At 37.5% G+C, this 17,561-nt stretch overlaps 1 protein-coding gene across 2 annotated transcripts in view; it reads right to left on the bottom strand.

The window, feature by feature from the left end:
* Window positions 1–17,561, bottom strand: part of Cog5 (component of oligomeric golgi complex 5) — a 277,645-nt gene that overhangs the window by 94,035 nt on the left and 166,049 nt on the right. For both annotated transcript variants that reach the window (XM_051175123.1, XM_051175122.1), the window contains exons 9-10: window positions 14,844–14,956; window positions 14,480–14,557 (exon numbers count right to left, since the gene is read on the bottom strand). In XM_051175123.1, coding sequence (XP_051031080.1) covers window positions 14,480–14,557; window positions 14,844–14,956 — 191 coding nt within the window. The remainder of the gene's footprint in view (window positions 1–14,479; window positions 14,558–14,843; window positions 14,957–17,561) is intronic.

The following is a 17,561-nucleotide window of genomic DNA, read 5'->3' as shown; positions in this document are numbered from 1 at the left end:
ATAAATCTTGTGCTAGTAGAACATATAATAAATCCTCAATGAATGTTAGTTATTATTGGTTTCATCCTTTGATATACACAAGTATTTGTGGGACAGAAATTCAGATTCCTAAAATTTCCTGTATTTATGTAAACAAGCATGGAATAATGGCGGTATCAATGGACATGTACTTAGGGCAAAAGCATGAGAAGCTGGATGTGGATTCTGGGCTAAGTGGTATGCATGGGTAACCCCAGCAGAGGAGACAGAAAACTCCTAAAGCGGGTGATGGTGGCCAGCAAGTCTGGCCGAAATGCCCACCTCTGAGTTGAATGAGAGACTATCTCCAAAAATAAGTGGGAAGGAAAAACAAAAACCCAGTATTGAACTCTAACCTCCACATCTGCATGCACATATGTACAAACTTTTACCTCACATACACACATAAAATGTCTGCAGGGAATGATGGTACATGACTGTGATCCCAGCACCCAGGAGGCTGAGGCAAGATCAAAATCCAAATCAAACAAACAAAAAATTTAAAAGATATTTTATAATGAGTTTTCCATAAATTTTAACATAATTTAAAGCATTAAGATTTGTTTCTTTTTATGCACCAAACCAAATGTAGATATATTTCCTTAGAATACTTAGAAATACTAATAGATTTCTTAATATTATTGTCACAGTGATGACAAGCTCCTAGTACCTATTTTAGAATAAAATATCCAGTATCGTTTTAATATGTTTTGAGCCTCAGAAGACAGAATGGCCCTTGGATATACCATGACTATAGTTCAAAGACAGTGAGATCAAATTTCTGACCACCTCAAGGAGAATAAAAATTCCCTTTTTTGGTTCTTTTGAGACAGGGATTCATGATGTAGACTACACTGGCCTTGAGCTCACTACAATTCATCTACCTCAGGCTTTAGGGTGCTGTAGTTTTATGGGCATGTTTCACCAAGTCTGGTTGAAATATACTATTAAAATCATCTTGTTTTGACAACTGAAATTTTTATATTTACATTTTTAAGAGAGACCCAACTTTGAATTTTTGAGGTATGCATATATGTGAAGGGATGCAGATGTCTATTTTCAAAGTATAGTTACATGTTTCCTAATGTAAGTTACTCTTCTTGAGTAAAAAAAAAAAAAAAAGAAATGGTTTAAAACATATTTTAGGGGGAAACTTTTCATAGACTAAAAAATTTTCTATCTACAGATAGTCTGAAGAAATTCCACATAATAAAATATTTTCAACATTTGGTAACTGAAAAATGTAAGTAAAATTAGTATTTTTAACTAACAAGTTAATTATATTTTCTGGGAAATTATAATTTCATATCCCAGATTTCTGATATTGTTTCTATTCCACAGATAATTTCATTTCACTTCTTCTATATTGCTTGCTTTTAGATGTGATCGTAAAATACAATACTGAATCTGTACTTTTACAGCTTTGCCTTTTTCTAAGAAACCACTGTAGGGGCATGCTGGTGCAAGGGGCTGCCTCGGCTTTCATCATCGCCTTTCATGCTTTCCTTCCGTGCCCTTGTGTGCCACATTTGTTCCATGTGATCATGTTGTCTGCTTTCATCTCCTTGATGGACTGAGCACTACAGATCTCAAGTCCATCAAAGGCTCCATTTGGGCTTTTGTTTCCCACAAAAGAGTTTTAATCTTATATGATCTCATATCTCACTTTTCTGAAGCAAAAATGAAGATATGTCTTCTGAGGCTACTGTTAAATAAATCAAGTTAGAATTCTAAACTTCAGGAATTGATAAACTAAATAAAAATCAACATACATATTTTAACAAGCTAGTTATTTACTCAACAAGTACTAATGTAGGGAAAGGTTTTAGGTTATCTCAAACAAACATCACCTGTTTGTGTATTAATATAAGGAATAATCCCCCCAATCCAGTATAGTGAATTGTAAACTTTGAAGTGAGAAAAATTTGACTGTAGAGTGAGGAAAATTAGCTCTACTTTGAGTGGATGGGTGCATCCCTGTGCCTTCTGTGTTCCACATGTGAGCTAGACAGACAGCAATGAGAAATGGGATTCTTTTTTTTTTTTTTTTTTTAAAAAATAAAGTCAGAATCTCTTGGTTTTTTTCATTCACTCTTACCCCTAGTGACAAACCAGGACAATTTTTGCTTCCTGTCCCAATAAGTTCTACTGGCCTAAAGTTTGGGTTCCAGACAGGGGAGTACTCCTGCCAGAGGTACAACAAACATTCCACTGAACACTTTGGTCTTCTGATGTCCTTAAACCAACAGCCAAAGAAAGGATTAACATTGTTATAAAAAATGATTGATCCAGACTGCCAGGGGGAATTTGGATTGCTTCTGCACAGTGGAGGTAGGGAATATTATGTCTGGAGTGCAGGAGAACCTCTAGGGTGTCTCTTGGTGTTACCATGTCTTGCGATTAAAGTCTATTTGAAATTACTACAAACCAATCCAGACAGAATGACAAATGGCACAGACCCTTCAGGAATAAAAGTATAGGTCACTTCTCCAGGAAAAGAACCAAGGCCTGCTAAAGTGGTAACTGAAGGAAGGAGAACTATAGAATAGGTAATAGAAGAGGGTAGTTAAAAATACCAGCTAAGGCCAGTTGTGACATGAGTACTTTTGCCCCATTTTGTTAAAAATGTGTTTTTGTATATATACACATAAATTAAATAGATATTATTTGTTACTTATTTATCATACACCACTGATTGAGATAGTATCAGTGGTTATCATATTTAAATTTTGAAACATTAAAAGACCAAGCATTTCTCAAGGTACATCGATGCCTATTCTAAAATGAATAATGCATTTGTGGATGCACATTACATAGCTATATCATGCTAGGAAGAATTATGGCCTGGTTATTGTTTTCATTTAGAAATTAAGTTGACAAAGGGTGGACCTGTGATAGCTAACACTGGCTGTCAACATTTATAATCAACCAAAACTTAAGCCACTGAGTACAACTATTAGAGATTTCTTATTAGATCATTTGAGGTGTGAAGATCCACCCTAGATCTGGGCCAAATCTGTTGGTGGGAGGCCACATAAAAAGACCACAGGAGAAGAAAGCTTTGGCTCTTTGCATACACTCTTGCTGGTCAGTTCACCTACCCTGTTGATGAGGCATTCCTTTGCTGGTATTAGAACCTACTTCTTCCGATTCTAATGTAGACTGGAGATCAGCAACTCTCTAGGAATTCTTCACAAATCAGCAACAGACTGGAACTGCTGAGACATCCAGTCCTGTGACTGAACAACTACTGGCTTTCTTGACTTTCCATCAGGAGATCACAACCTATAATCCACTCTAATACATCATATATATATATATATATATATATATATATATATATATGATGTATTCATTTAATCATTTTGGTTCCTTTACAGTATCCTGACTAACACAATAGGTTTGGGAGTTGTTTTTGATGTATACATTGAGAAGAGGGGGAGAGGGAAGGAAAAGCTACTAGTAAAAGAAACTGAAGAAAAGTAAGTGCCTATCAGAATTGTGGGATATTCCTTTATACTGTGTGAATATATGTTGTTGTGATTGGTTTAATGAAGAAGCTGACTGGCCAGTAACTGAATAGGATAAAGTTGGGCAGGAGAGTCAAACTGAGAATACTGGGAAGAAGGAAGGAGCTGGAGAGCAGTGAGCAGATGCAGAGGGAAGTGAGATGGGCATGCTGTATGAGAAAAGGTACCAAGCCACACGACAAAGTGAAGATAAGAAATATGGGTTAATTTAAAATATGAGTTAGCTAGTAACAAGCCTGAGCTATTAGCCAATCATTTGTAATTAATATAAGCTTTGTTGTATTTATTTGAGAGCTGCTAGTGAAACAGAAATTTCTATCAACATGAACAGAGGAGGAGCCTTTGAGGAGGGATGCAACTTCCTTCTACATACCAGACAGAGGTATTAAGTAGGATGATAAGGGGCACCATTTTTCCGACTTTAACAGAGTATTTCTAAGTCAAGTGAGCTGACTGAGAAAAGGTGAGATGCAGTGGAGCTAGGCTAAGATAAAAAGAAATGAGGATGCAAATGACTTAGGGAAAAGTCTGCGCCAGAGATCTCTGTGGAGAGATTGTGTCAGGAATGAGGAGGACAGCAGACTTGATCAAAGACACCAAATGGATATGAATTTTAAATTGGTTCTTAATCACCCTCTGAATTCAAAGCAGAGAAATCCTGGTTTTGCAAATATAAGACAAAGAAGAAAGTTCTCTTTGCCTAAAATAAATAAATAAATAAATAAATAAATAAATAAATAAATAAATAAATAAATAAATAGTAACCTTCAGGGGTTGGGGTTGTCTCATCTTGCCTGACCAAAAAACCAGCTAAAAATAATAAATGAATGAATGAATGAATTAATAATAGGTGTCACCATGTGGAGGTGCAACTCTGAGTGCAGAAGGTTGTAGACACTGTGGTAAAAAATGTGGAGAGAGAACACTGAAAGATGCAGGGCCTCATGTCTGGGTGCAGTGCCAACTTCTGTGGGGATAGCCAATCATCTATGCAGCAGTGCACCAATGCATATGCAATGCCATGCACCTCTGGCTCAAGCCCAGGCTTTGGTGATTGGAAAGGCTTCAGGACTGCCTGGTCTGGTGCACCATGCATTGGCAACTGTAAAGCCAAAAACTCAATAGATTTAGGAAGTAAAGAGCTGTAGGTGAAGCAACAGCCATGTGACCAAGTGTGTGGGAGACCACATGCACCTCATCTCAACCAAGAAAATGACCAAGAAAATGAATGAGTCTCTGTCATCCATTGGGCAATAAAATTGTTTGCCAGTGGCCATGGGGCTGACAGTAGGCTATTTAAAAGGAAGAATGGAGGCTTTGTCTGTCAAGCAATGTTTATAAATGAGTAAAACCTGGGACATGCAAGTTCCAGGCAAATGCCGCTCACCTCTGGACACCAGTTCCTTTGCATCTGGATCCTGGAAGGTGAAGTGGAAAGAAGCTAGTGCTATAATGTAGGTCATAGATAGCACAAGGGAGAAGTCTAGATCTTAGAGCTCGCCATGCTTGTTCTGGCAGTAGAGACTCCCCTGTGTTATTTTGAGGAAAGGAGTATCTGTTGCCAAGCTTCTGTTTACCACAGAACCACCACACTAACCTGCACACGCTCTGAAACAAAAGCCAGGTAGCTAGTAATCTAGAGCAAGGAAAAGGTTCCGTTCCAGATCTTTTCTATTTGGTTTTGTCTTATATGCAATGTGTATTTAAGACATGGTGTAATTTGAATAACTTCTCAAGGTTGTATTTTCTGGCCATCAAGGCGGGAAAACCCATTTCTTCAACTTTTGTTATTCTGGAAGCCCCTGAAGAAGCAAGGCACTGTCACACTCTGTGTGGAGAACAGCTTCCTTCACTGACTTGGGCAGTAAGGTGACATGTGCCCATGAGGAGCAATGGGGTCTAATTGTTGCTCACATACCAGTCTAGCAGGAACTGTTGAGAAGTACTAGGTTTGGGTAAAAAACTAGATTTCACAGAATAAAAGTTCAAACCCATTATTATTCACTCAGCCCCCTGAATTCACAGAGCCTTGTAGAGGTAATCCCTAGCAACAAAGAGGCCTAAAAGTAAGCAACCTGAGCCAAGGAAAGCTAGGATCAATGCAGAGCAGGACAGACACACACCTTACCAAATGCCTTTGCTACCTGAGGTTGTGCACTGCACTGTTGCTGCCCCAACATAGCATCTTAGCTTGTGAATAAGCACTTTGTTGTATTTATACCAATTAATTACCTGAAACAGTGATGTCTGTTTGCTGTCAAGCCATTTTCCAAGCTTTTAAATGAAGTGTCACTGTCTCCATAGACAGAGAGATAGACAGAGTTCTCTCCAAACTCAAATTCTGACTTGTGATCCAGTTATTCAAGCTCCTAATCAGCACTCCATGTCAGATGAGATGAGATTTAAGCTAGTAATTTGGATAGTCCCATTTACATGCACACATATGCATGCACATGTCAACACATGTGCAAAATACACATATACACACATGAATGCAATAAATGTTACACACATACAGACAATAATAAATAAAGTAAAAAGACAGGCGCAATGGAAGCCACATTAACTTTATCATCTTCATTCCTTTTCTCTGTGAACTGTTAGAGAGTAAGTAAAAGAACAATGGCTCTGGAGAAATAAATTGATCTCTGAGAAATAAAGGTATCCTTACATAGAAACAGAGTACAATTGTTAAAATTAATAAGGTCCAATTCCCTGTAAAAGATAGTAGAAATATACAGAAAATGCAACTGGGCTCTTCATTGTATGTGTCCACCTGAATAGAAATGTCCCCCATAGGCTCATGTATTTGAGTGCTTGATCACCAGGGTGTGGCACTATTTGAAAGGATTAGGAGGCGTGACCTTGTTGGAAGAAATGTGTCACTCAATGGAGGTGGACTTTGAGGTTCTCAAAATGCAAACCAGGCCCAGTGTCTCTCTCTCTTCCTGCTTTCTGAAGAACTCTCAGCTAATTTCTCCAGCAATCTGTCTCCTGTGTGTCCCCATGATCCCTGCCATGATAAATGGCCTAAACCCCTGAAACTGTAAGCAAGCCCCAATTAAATACTTTCTTCTATGAGTTGCTGTGGTCATGATGCCTTTTCACAGCTATAGAAACACTGACTAAGACATCTTATGGGTTGTGTATTTTGTAACAATGCAAAAGTAACTTAATAGGTCTATTATCTTTTTTGACTAGTACAGTGGATTTTGTGAGTTTACATCTGGGTAAGACATCATCTACATATGTGCATGTCACCTATGAAAAATGTAATTCCCTTTGTTCCCAAAAGGAAGGCTTTCGTTTCTTTTTCTTACCTACTGTAACAGATAGAACAATGTGAAACACACGTAGTAAGAACAGAAAGGAAGCCCTTGTCTTCTACCCTATCTTAGGGAAGAGATAGTTTCTACCATTATATACTGAAAATTTTACCCATTTATGTTTTTCATTGGAACCTTTTACCAGCTTGAGAAATGACAGTTCTATTCTTAGTTTAGAAAGAACTTCCATCAGGAATGGATTTTGGATTCTGTCTAGTGCTTTTCTTGAATGAGTTAGATGATAGCATGGGTTTTCTATTATACTCCCTGGCTTTCTTTTTCCAATGAAGTCTACATTAAAATCATACATAACTATCCACAGTTTCACATTTTCTTTCATATTTATTATACTTATCTTTCATGTAGAATTCTAAATAATTTGACTCCCTGTGCCTGGCCTCTAGCCTCTGTCGGTGTGCACACACTGCCATTTAAACCGCCAGCTGACCTTTGCTTCAACTGTTTATTCCTCACTTTATTACTGTGTGTCCATGTGCGTATGCGGCATGTGTGTCAAGGTACATGTGGAGAGGTCAAAGGACAACTTAGTGGAGGACTTCATTGCTTTTACCTTTGTATGGGTTGTAGGGTTCAAACTCAGGTTGCCAGGCTGACACAGCTGTCATCTGTATCTACTGAGTCATCTTGACAGTCCTCAATGATTTTTATTTTCAAATGTTCTATTCGGCTATTTTTTAAAAATAGTATTTGATAATTTTATTTTTTCAATTTTTCTATTATTTTCAATGATTTACTTAGTTTATCAAAAAATTCTAATACACCAAATCTGTAGTGAGCTAAAGACATTTTCAAAGTCTAAGAGTTTCTTTGTTGTTGTTATTGCTTTTTTTCCTGTTGGGTCTCAATACTAATTTTCAATTTAGAGGACTGGACATTTTTCACTGTGAACTGATATTGCCTGGGACTGTAATACACGGAGTAGTATGATGACTAAAGCTACAAATGCTTTCCTCTACCAAAGGCTGATAGTTGTTTCTGGTGGGAATAAAGGTATTGTTAACATCAGATGACCTTGTTTGCTACTGTGACATAGGTATCAACTTATAATGCAAGGCTCTTCTGCTGCTTGTCTGTTTGTACTGCAGTGATAAGGGCCTTAAGAATATCTCATCTCACCAGATGGTGGTGGCACATGCTATTAATCCCAACACTTGGGAGGCAGAGGCAGGCAGATCTCTGTGAGTTTAAGGCCAGCCTGGTCTACAGAGTGAATTCTAGGACAGCCAAGGCTACATAAAGAATCCTTGTCTCAAGCTAGTTCCAAGACAGCCTCCTCCAAAGCCACAGAGAAACCCTGTCTCGAAAAACCAAAAAATCCTTGTCTTCAAAAGAAAAACTAGTATCTCATCTCTAGACTAGCACCTGTATAGGTAGAATACTTCCCAATAATAATAGATTGTCTGTCTAACTGGCTTATCCTGATTCAGCTATTCAATACATTAAGAAGCCACAGTCAGGTTGCACATTTTACTTACAATGTTAAGATTTTTAATTTGGGTGCATTAAACTTTTCTAATTAGAGTCTCCATGCTATTATTGAATCATATGCTATGTCTAAAAGGGCAAAATAAAACACATTTTTGGCACAGTTAAAATTCTCATTAGTACTATAGCAGCTTAAAATGCTGAACACATTCCAAATTTAGCTTAACGCATCCTACACACATGATTACAAAACTCAGTTTGAAGATAAAAATTGTTGGCTTATTGTTGGCTTAGAAAATGAAAGTATCATATCTACACCCCCACACAGTTAAGCTGACTTAATTCTGTCCATGAAAACCTACAAACTGTTTTTCACTATGTTGTCAATAATTTGCTAACTCACTTTACAGCCAAGTATTATTACAAAGTAGTGTTGACTCTACAGTGACACTAGAACTCTTGCCTGGCCAAAAATAACAAACTGAACTTCTGTTTTGCTCTTGTAAGCTTTTTTTTTTTTTCCAAATTTAGATTTTTTTTTTTTTAAAACAGGTTACAAATGTTCTGCCTGCATGTATGTCTGTGCATCACGTGTGTGCCTGGTGCTCAAAAAGAGGGTGTTCAGAAGAGGGTGTCAGATCCCCTGGAAGTGGAATTACAGAAAACTGAGATGCCAGGTGGTGACATTCGAACCATTAAGTGATTAAGTCTATGCTCTTAACTACTGAGCCATTCATCTACCCCCTAAATTTGAACATCTAATGTCTAAATATCAGCCGCAAACCTTTACTTTTAAAGAAAGTATTGGTTAATTCATGGAGTTATAGAAAACATACTACAGAAAGAGAAAAATACAGAATTAAACAGAAATATGAATTGACAAGTATGAATGCATTTTTTTTTCAAATGATCATATCAAGGTAATACAGGGTTATTTTTACCTGGCATTTATGAAATTGCCGGAAGCAGAATTAGCCACTTTTGTTAAATAAAAGCTTTGAAATGGCTCCATGTTTCTACTAAAATATCCACTACATTAGATATAAATGGTCCAGGATAATCTTATATTCAACCCAATTTATTGCTTCATATTCATGTGTTCTTGATAAGAGGATGGACATCTACTAAACAACCTCCCAGGTAATAAGGCATAGCAGAAACTACCTCGTCAGAACATCCACACTATTGGACTATAGATGTTATACACACTGTCCTTTCTACAACCCAGAATCAAACATCTTAGCAATTACCAAGTTGAAAACTAAACTTTTATTTATTTATTTATTTATTTATTTATTTATTTATTTGATGTTGGCTTTGCAAGACAAGGTTTCTCTGGATGATGGAAAAATTAAAAATTAGGGCTTATGGCAAGAAGGAAAAACTAAAGAGAACAAGAATTTCTGCCAGTAGATAATTCTGTGACTATAGAGCCCACAAGCTGTTCTCAGGAGATAAAGAAAAAGGAACGAAAAAGCTCCTAACATTGCAGGTGTGCTAATGAATCTTGCCTATCCATGATGACCATGTAAAGAAACTTTGTACTCTATAAAATGTCTGTAACCTTGTGAACTGAGACTAGCGGTCTCAAGCCTCCTTTCCCTTTTCCCTTTTTAAACCCTTCACAATTGTAAGCAGGCACTTTACTCTTCCAATAGAGTGAGGTTCCAGCCAGTTTGGTTCGTAGCAATAAAAACTTTTTGCTTTTGCATTCAGGAGTCACTTCCTTGGAGGTTGAGGAAACCCACAGGCACAACAGCTGTACGTAGCTCTGGCTGTCCAAGAGCTCACTCTTGGCCTTAAACTCAAAGAGATCCAGTTGCCTCTGCCTTCTGAGTCCTGGGATTAAAAGCATGTGCCACCACTGCCTGGAAAAACTAAAAGTTTTAAAATAAACTCTACTGTTATTTTTGCCTGTTAAAAGAGTGCAAACAAATTATTTGAAATGAATTACAAGTATCATAAGATTTACAAGAAAAAAACTACAAAAACTAAGTTTGATTACTTTTATAGCTAAAAAGTTACCATATATAGGATTACTTTATTTAAATGAGATATACAATCTTGACATATTCAAAATATTGCTTATTATGTTATTTAAGGAAGTATGATAATGACTTGAGCTCCTGATATTACATGTCAATTAATACCAAAACAAATTGTTATTATAACTGTTAAACAAAACTGAGTTCCTCATGCGTCATAGTTCTTTATTACCTAGCTTTTGATTTCTAAAAAAATGTATTTTAAGATTTTAAAACACTGAAATAGCAATTATCATATTATACCATTGAGTCTTATTATTATCCATTGTCTTATCACTGTTGAGCCTAGTACAACGAACTGCTATATCTGAATTTTACTTGTTTTTCTACTCAGGGTATATCATTTCAGTGGCAAAATTTGATCGCTAAGGCTCTGAAAGCGTATAACGTATGATCAGTTTAGGCAGGGGTTAGTGCTGGGAAGCCAAGGTTTAAGTTACTAATCAGTATACTTGTCTTCCTTTGACATTCTGTGAAGTAGTACTAAGAAAGCAAACCTTATACCAAGAGCTGGTGGCACACATCTTTAATCTCAGCACTCAGGCAGAGGTGGGTGGATCTCTATGAGTTTGAGGTCAGCCTGGTCTATAGAGTTAGTTCCAAAATGGTCAGGACTACACAGAGAAACCCTGCCTTAAAAAACCAAAACCAAACAAACCAAGCAGAACTTAACAATTCAGCTTGCAAACACTAAAACGTTATGTTATGAAAATGTTAAGTATAAAGTAGGGAGGTCTTAGGAAAAGGAAGCAAATATGACTAATTTGTATAGCACTATAATGAAGCATAAAGACATTTAAAATTTCAAGTATCAATATGTAAAAACTGAACAGTATCAGACAATAATCACAACAATCATTTGACATAGAAAATAATCAATCGTTTTTTGAAAAAGGAAAGAAGCTGTCAAAAGTACTATGGAATGCAGAAATTCTATTTTAGTCTCCAGTGAATTTTAAAAGCACTGGAACAGCTCGTCAATCAAGATAATCTGGAAGAGAGCTCAGTTTCCCACTCATAGCCATTATTCCTATGGTGATAGTTATACCATACAGCAAAACCAATATGAAGCATCATTTAATTGACCTTTCACTGAAATTCTGATATAGACTATTTATAAAAATAATAAATAAATACAAAATTTTAAATTCTATTTGATTCTAATATAAAAAGAAAAATGTTTATTACTATTGATCTCTTAAGGAAAAAAATTTCTAAATAGATACCATAAAAAAACCTGTGTATAAGAAACATTTTTCACTAAAAATTGTTTACATTTTTTTCTCTTATTTTTAAACTATACTTTCACAGATTTAACAGACAAACCAGGAGCTAGAGAGATGGCTTAATGGGCAAGAAGAAGAAAAGTATAAGGACCTGAATTCAAGTCCCCAGTACTCAGGGAAGAGAGTGGGCATGACTTCACTGTGGGTAACCCCAGCACTGGGATAGAGACAGCCTAGCCTCAGGTTCAAAGAAATAAGGTAGAGGGTGATAAAGCAGGACCCCTGATGTCTTCCTCTGGTCTCTGCATGCACAAGCACCTGCACAAACACATGTGCATATGACACTTACACATGTACACATGCATACTCACACAGAGAAACAAACACAAAAGGCTGAACTAATAAAGTAGGAAGACAGACATTATTCTAGGCATAGCCATACTTTTTATAAATGTATGTATTTAAATTTTTCTACATATTTTGTATAAGTCCTTCTTCAAAAGCCTTAAAAAATGCAAAAACTGCCAGTGAAACAAGAACACATGAAAGACACCACAGAAATATTATGCTAATGATTATTATATGGGCTTCCAAATCATCCTAAGAACCCTGAACTCTTTACATAGGTTCTTATGCAGCCTCTTAACTACAAAAACAATGCACTTACTAAACAGATGTGTGATTATTTTACTGTTTTGTTTACATCTTGAGGTGGAATGGAATCGTGCTGGCCTCAATCCTTCCATTCCAGCCTTAAGTAAGTGGAACTAATCCCTGCATCCTGCTGAAAATGTGTTTACAACTATAGCACAGTTAACCACATTAAAGACAGGAAAACACAGGTGCTGTCATTTAAACAAATGATGAATATTTTGCATTAAGATTTTCATTTTGGTAGCAGTGGTGGCACAAACCTTTAAGACCACCTCTCAGGAGGCATGGGCAGGTGGACCTCTGTGAATTCAAGGTCAGCCTTATCTACAGAGTGAGTCCCAGAACAGCCAAGGGTACACAGAGAAACCCTGTCTCAAAAACCAAAAAAAAAAAAAAAAAAAAAAAAAGAACAAATAGGAGAGTAAAATGAAGCATGTTTAAAGCATATTAAAAGGATTAAGAGGGGATATTTTAATAGCTAATAACATAAAAAATACTAAAAATCTGGCCTGTACAAATTTTTTCATGTATTTTACATACCAACCACAGTTTCCCCTCCATTCTCTCTTCCTTTTCCCTTCCCCCATCTCCTGTCTACCCTGCCCCATCCACTCCTCCTCCATACAGAAAGGGGAAGGCCTCCCATTGGAGTCAATAAAGCATGGTATATCACGCTGAGTCAGGACAAAGCTCTTCACCTGGACTACTGCGGCTTGGCCCAGTGCTTGGCTACGGTAACAAGGAGGACCCAAAGAGGGATGCTCCCCACACTACATGGAGACTTCGAAGTGGCAATAACTCCAGAGGATCTGACGCTCTTTTCTGACAACTGCATGAAGGCAAACCCACACTCAAAATATTTTTAAAAACACTTGAATTGTTTCGCTTTAGTTATTATTTCACTCTAATTAATGTTGTATACATAATACTAAAATATGAAATGGAATCTTAAAATATAGGTTATCAGATAGTAAAAACATTACAGGCCACTTCTTACAAAAAGAGAGGTAAGTTAATATGTGTGGAAAGACCAGAGCGAACGAGTACACTGCATGTAAACTTGCTTGTAAATGTAAAGGCCTAAACTTTTCCTCATAGCCTAGTAAATGTACAAAATAACTAGTGAGTGTGCAAACTGTCGGAGCTGCATCTTCCACATGTGCAAGGAAGCAGGAAGCAGGGTAAAGCCAGGGGGAGTACTACTCTTAATGCTGTGTGGGAAAGCACTAGCACGGCAGCAACTGCGAGCGACCATATAAGGACCCTGGGAAGGTTGATTCATGGGTGGATTCTGGAGACCTGGATCTTGAAAATTACCATTCTTTAGCTGATAAAATTTGTTCCCTTAGCTAAACTATACGAGGTTAGTACTCTGAAGTCCTAGGCTTTTGATACATCTTAGGCTGTAATTGACCCTTGACCAGTACCCTTCCTTAAAGAGGGCTTCGTTGGAGATAGCAATTGATGTCCCCATGCCAATTACTTTTACTGACTTTGCTTCATATAAGTGTAATACATAATTGGCATCAGTCAAACTACAGGCTGGGTCCTGAGACTCTGATTCAGTCACTCAAATGAAGGCAATCTTGGAGATGTTTAACATAGTAATGTATGAAGTTACAAATAAAACTACTTATGGCATCAAAATGGGAACATACTAATATTTTTCTTTAGCACATGCAGGGTTAGGCTTTAATAATAAATAGGATTATAATTCCTTATTCTGTTAACAATTATACAAGCACTTCAAAATTAATGACTAAGATGTAGACTCAGAGATTTCCCTGTCTTGAAAGGAGTTCTAATGGATCAAGAAATTGGCAGGTTGGTAAAGGAGAAAAGGGAGATTTTACAGCATGAAAAGTAAATTCAGCAAAGAAAGCCATGGGGCAAACTAATAATGGAATGAGTTCTGTGGCCTTATGTGAATATGTTATCATGACTACTGTTTAAATTTCTTAAAGATGGAAATATTTCAGGTTACTTTCTAATGAAAATTTTTGAAAATGTTGCAGGCCATCACTTACATGTCAGAAATGTGAAGTGCGTAGTACACTTCAGAAATTAGACCACACCCCTGCTGACATTTTCTTGCAAGGGAAATTTATAACTGTCAATAAATACATTGCCTTTGATATACAGTTACCTTACAAGGCAGTGACCCATGTAATGCTTGCTGGTATCTTCCTACTTTCTGCATGAGCGAGATACAAAATATTCTCCTTTAGACATACCTTCACTATTTCATCAATGAAGCAAATGTGAGAAGCAGGATCTCTCTTCTTGGTTAGTACTTTCTGTAGATGCTGTACCTAAAGGTGGGAGGAACGAGAGGCAAAGTGTATTTAACTGGGTGTTGTCAAGTGAGACCAATGTTAACACTTAGGAACTGGGAAAAGCAAGGTATATTTCAGAAATTCCTCAAAAATGGCATAACTACTAAGGGACAAGTGGACAGGGAGAGGGACGTGCACAGCCTTTGCACACACTACAGTCAGCCAGCCGAGGTGCTAGAGTACCAGTGATGATAAAAGACCTGCCCCAAGTACCAGGTGTTACTTTATCTAGAAAGTTTTTCTCATCTTTTTAAACATTTACCTGTCCACAAGCAGCACAGATATGATCCATAAGTTTTTCCATATTGGTCCAGAGGGAAGCACGAAAAGCTGCTGTGTTTCCCGGAGTTGGCATGGTAGCTCGCCCAGGACCTCCTGGTTAAAAGGAACAGAGAAATGGGGGGCGGGGGGAGGGAGGGAGAAACACAATAAAAATTAATGAAAACAGTTTCCTTAAAAGGGAAAGAGAGGGAAGAGTAATGAAACAAAGTGAAATGTTTCACACATTCAAATTAAGTTTACAAGAATGACAAAGACAAGCTCCTAAACTGAACTGAAGTAAATATAGCCAATGAAATTATCAAATTAACAACACAATCATGAGGAAACCAGTTATTTCAAATAATTTAAAATCACAGAACACTTACTTTAGTAGAATATATGCTGGGGGCAAAAAAGAACCTTAAAGAAAATATAAACATAACAGGTTTGCTGTGTGTGCAGTTTGAATATAACAGGCCTGCAGCTAGTTCAGGTATATTTTTAAAAGCAGCAACCAATGTTCTCATTATAAAAAGAGTAAAAGTGGACAATGTAATGAAAATTAAAGGCATTTCCCAAACCTGTCTACCCAAAGAGCAGAGTGATAATGACCCCTTAAAAATTATAAGCGTATCTAGCATCCAAGTTTTTATTTCTAACAACCATCTTCTCCAAACCAACCAACCAAACAAGAGCCCATTGATAAAAACCAGGTTTCATTACTAGAACATGAAAATACAATGCAAAACCAGTTATCTATTGTGCAAAATGTTCAGAGTAAATGGCTATTTATCAAAACAAAAACAGTAAAAAAAAAAAAAAAAAAAAAAAAAAAAGCTATGAACTTAACTGAAGGTTTGGCTATTAGGTCACAAGCCTGCCACTTAAAGTTGTTGGTTCCTCTAAAAAACCCTGGCAGTCCTCAGGAATCAGGTCACAGACTCCTGCAGCTTTCCTGCTATGGTGAGCTGTGGTTTTGCAGCTCCTCCTGCTTGAAGCTGAAAGAGTTTATGGTCCTACCCAGTACTTGGCTCTGGTCATCCACACCAGGCAGACTAAAATCATGTAATGTGGAGCTTCCTATCACTCCCTGAAAGAACACAGTCAGAATGGTCCACTTTGTTCAGAGGATTCCTCTGAAGCATGGTCTCCTGCCATGCTATCCAGGACAACTATCTCTATTCTTTTTGCTTAGTGTTCTTATAATGTTCCTAATAGCTTTCTCCCTCAAGATCTGATCCCAGCTCACATCCTTGCTGGTCTCAGAAACAGGAGGACAAAAGACTGAGGTGACTATTAACATATCTATCAAAGGGGAAGCTGGCCAGCTCCTGGCCTCACTCAGTATTTTTGGCCCCTACCCTCAACCTCCCCCTCCCAGGGGCTGGGTTTCTGCTTCACTTCTAGCAGCCAGATCCCTATATAACTAGGCCATTTTAGCTACACTGGTCTCTTGGCCTCTTTGCCTCTCAGCATCTCCTCTCCTGGTCTTGTTCAGTCCACTAGCCATATTCAGCCTAGATTCTTTCCTCTGCCTGCTTTCTCCCTTTCTCCATACTTAATAATAGTCATACCCCCCCTCATTTCAATTCCTTCAGTCCTGAGACTCTTACTTCATACAGCTCATCTCTACGGGGCAGTGGGTCTTAGCCTCCCTCTTTTCTCAAACAAACCAGTCTTTGTGTATCGCTTTGTTGTAATAGTTTTCCTCAAAACAATTTGGGAAAAATCAGGCTATCCAAAAGAATACTGTTAACAATAGACTGAAAAAAAAAAAAAAAAGAATAACTAGAGAGAAGCAATCATTTTAAAAAGATAAAGGGGCTGGCAAAAATGACTCAGCAGGTAAAGGAGCTTGCTGATAAGCATGGTGGACTGAGCTTAATTCTCAGGCCTTACATATTGGAAGAAGAGAATCAACTCCAAAAAGTTTCTAACCTCCATACATGTACCATGGCATGCATGCACCTACAAATAGGAATAAATAAAATATAATAAAAATTAAAAATAAAATAAATACAGTCTGCTATTGGGGTGATTCAGTGGGAGTTTGGAACACCAAACCCTGGTAAGAATTCACAGTAAAGGCAAGTCTCAGAGTATCAGAGAAGGAAATGGATACTGTCCTGGGAACTGGACTAGAGGCTATTTATTTACAGGCTATCAAAAACTTTGTTCATGCTTTAAGACATTGACAAAATGCTGAATTTAAAGATAAAAGACTAATTGTCTTAAAAATTGTCAAGTATTCAGGCTATAGGTTGACTATTGCTGGTTAAGCTGTACCTGATTTAAAGTGAAAACAGGGGCAAAAGCCAGAGTGAAAAATCATAATAAAACTTGTGAGGCTTGGTCCTGGTCACTGTGTGAGTAGGAAGTAGAACTTGGCATTGACCATTTAAGGCTGACTTTGAAAACATAATACATGAGTCATAAAGGCTTCCACTTAGACTTCAAAAGAATACCCGGAAGGTCGGTACGTGACAGGACAAAATGCCTGTGGCCAAAACTTGCTGCATGGTGCTATGAAAGGAGAGCCTAAGCTGTAATGGGGACTTTAGGAAGCTAGACTCCAGGAACATGGAGTATCTGCAGAGGAATGCTGCAAGCAACAGACCACACCATGCAGACTGCAGTTGCAAGACCAAGGGTGGGACTGGTCAAACACTTCTGGAGCTCACATCCTAGCTGTTGGTCATGGAGCAACAGAGCTTAATGT

The sequence above is a fragment of the Phodopus roborovskii genome, unplaced genomic scaffold (assembly GCF_943737965.1).
Source record: "Phodopus roborovskii unplaced genomic scaffold, PHOROB, whole genome shotgun sequence".
NCBI classification, from domain to species: Eukaryota; Metazoa; Chordata; class Mammalia; order Rodentia; family Cricetidae; genus Phodopus; species Phodopus roborovskii.
This window is presented reverse-complemented; position numbering and strand designations above follow the sequence as displayed.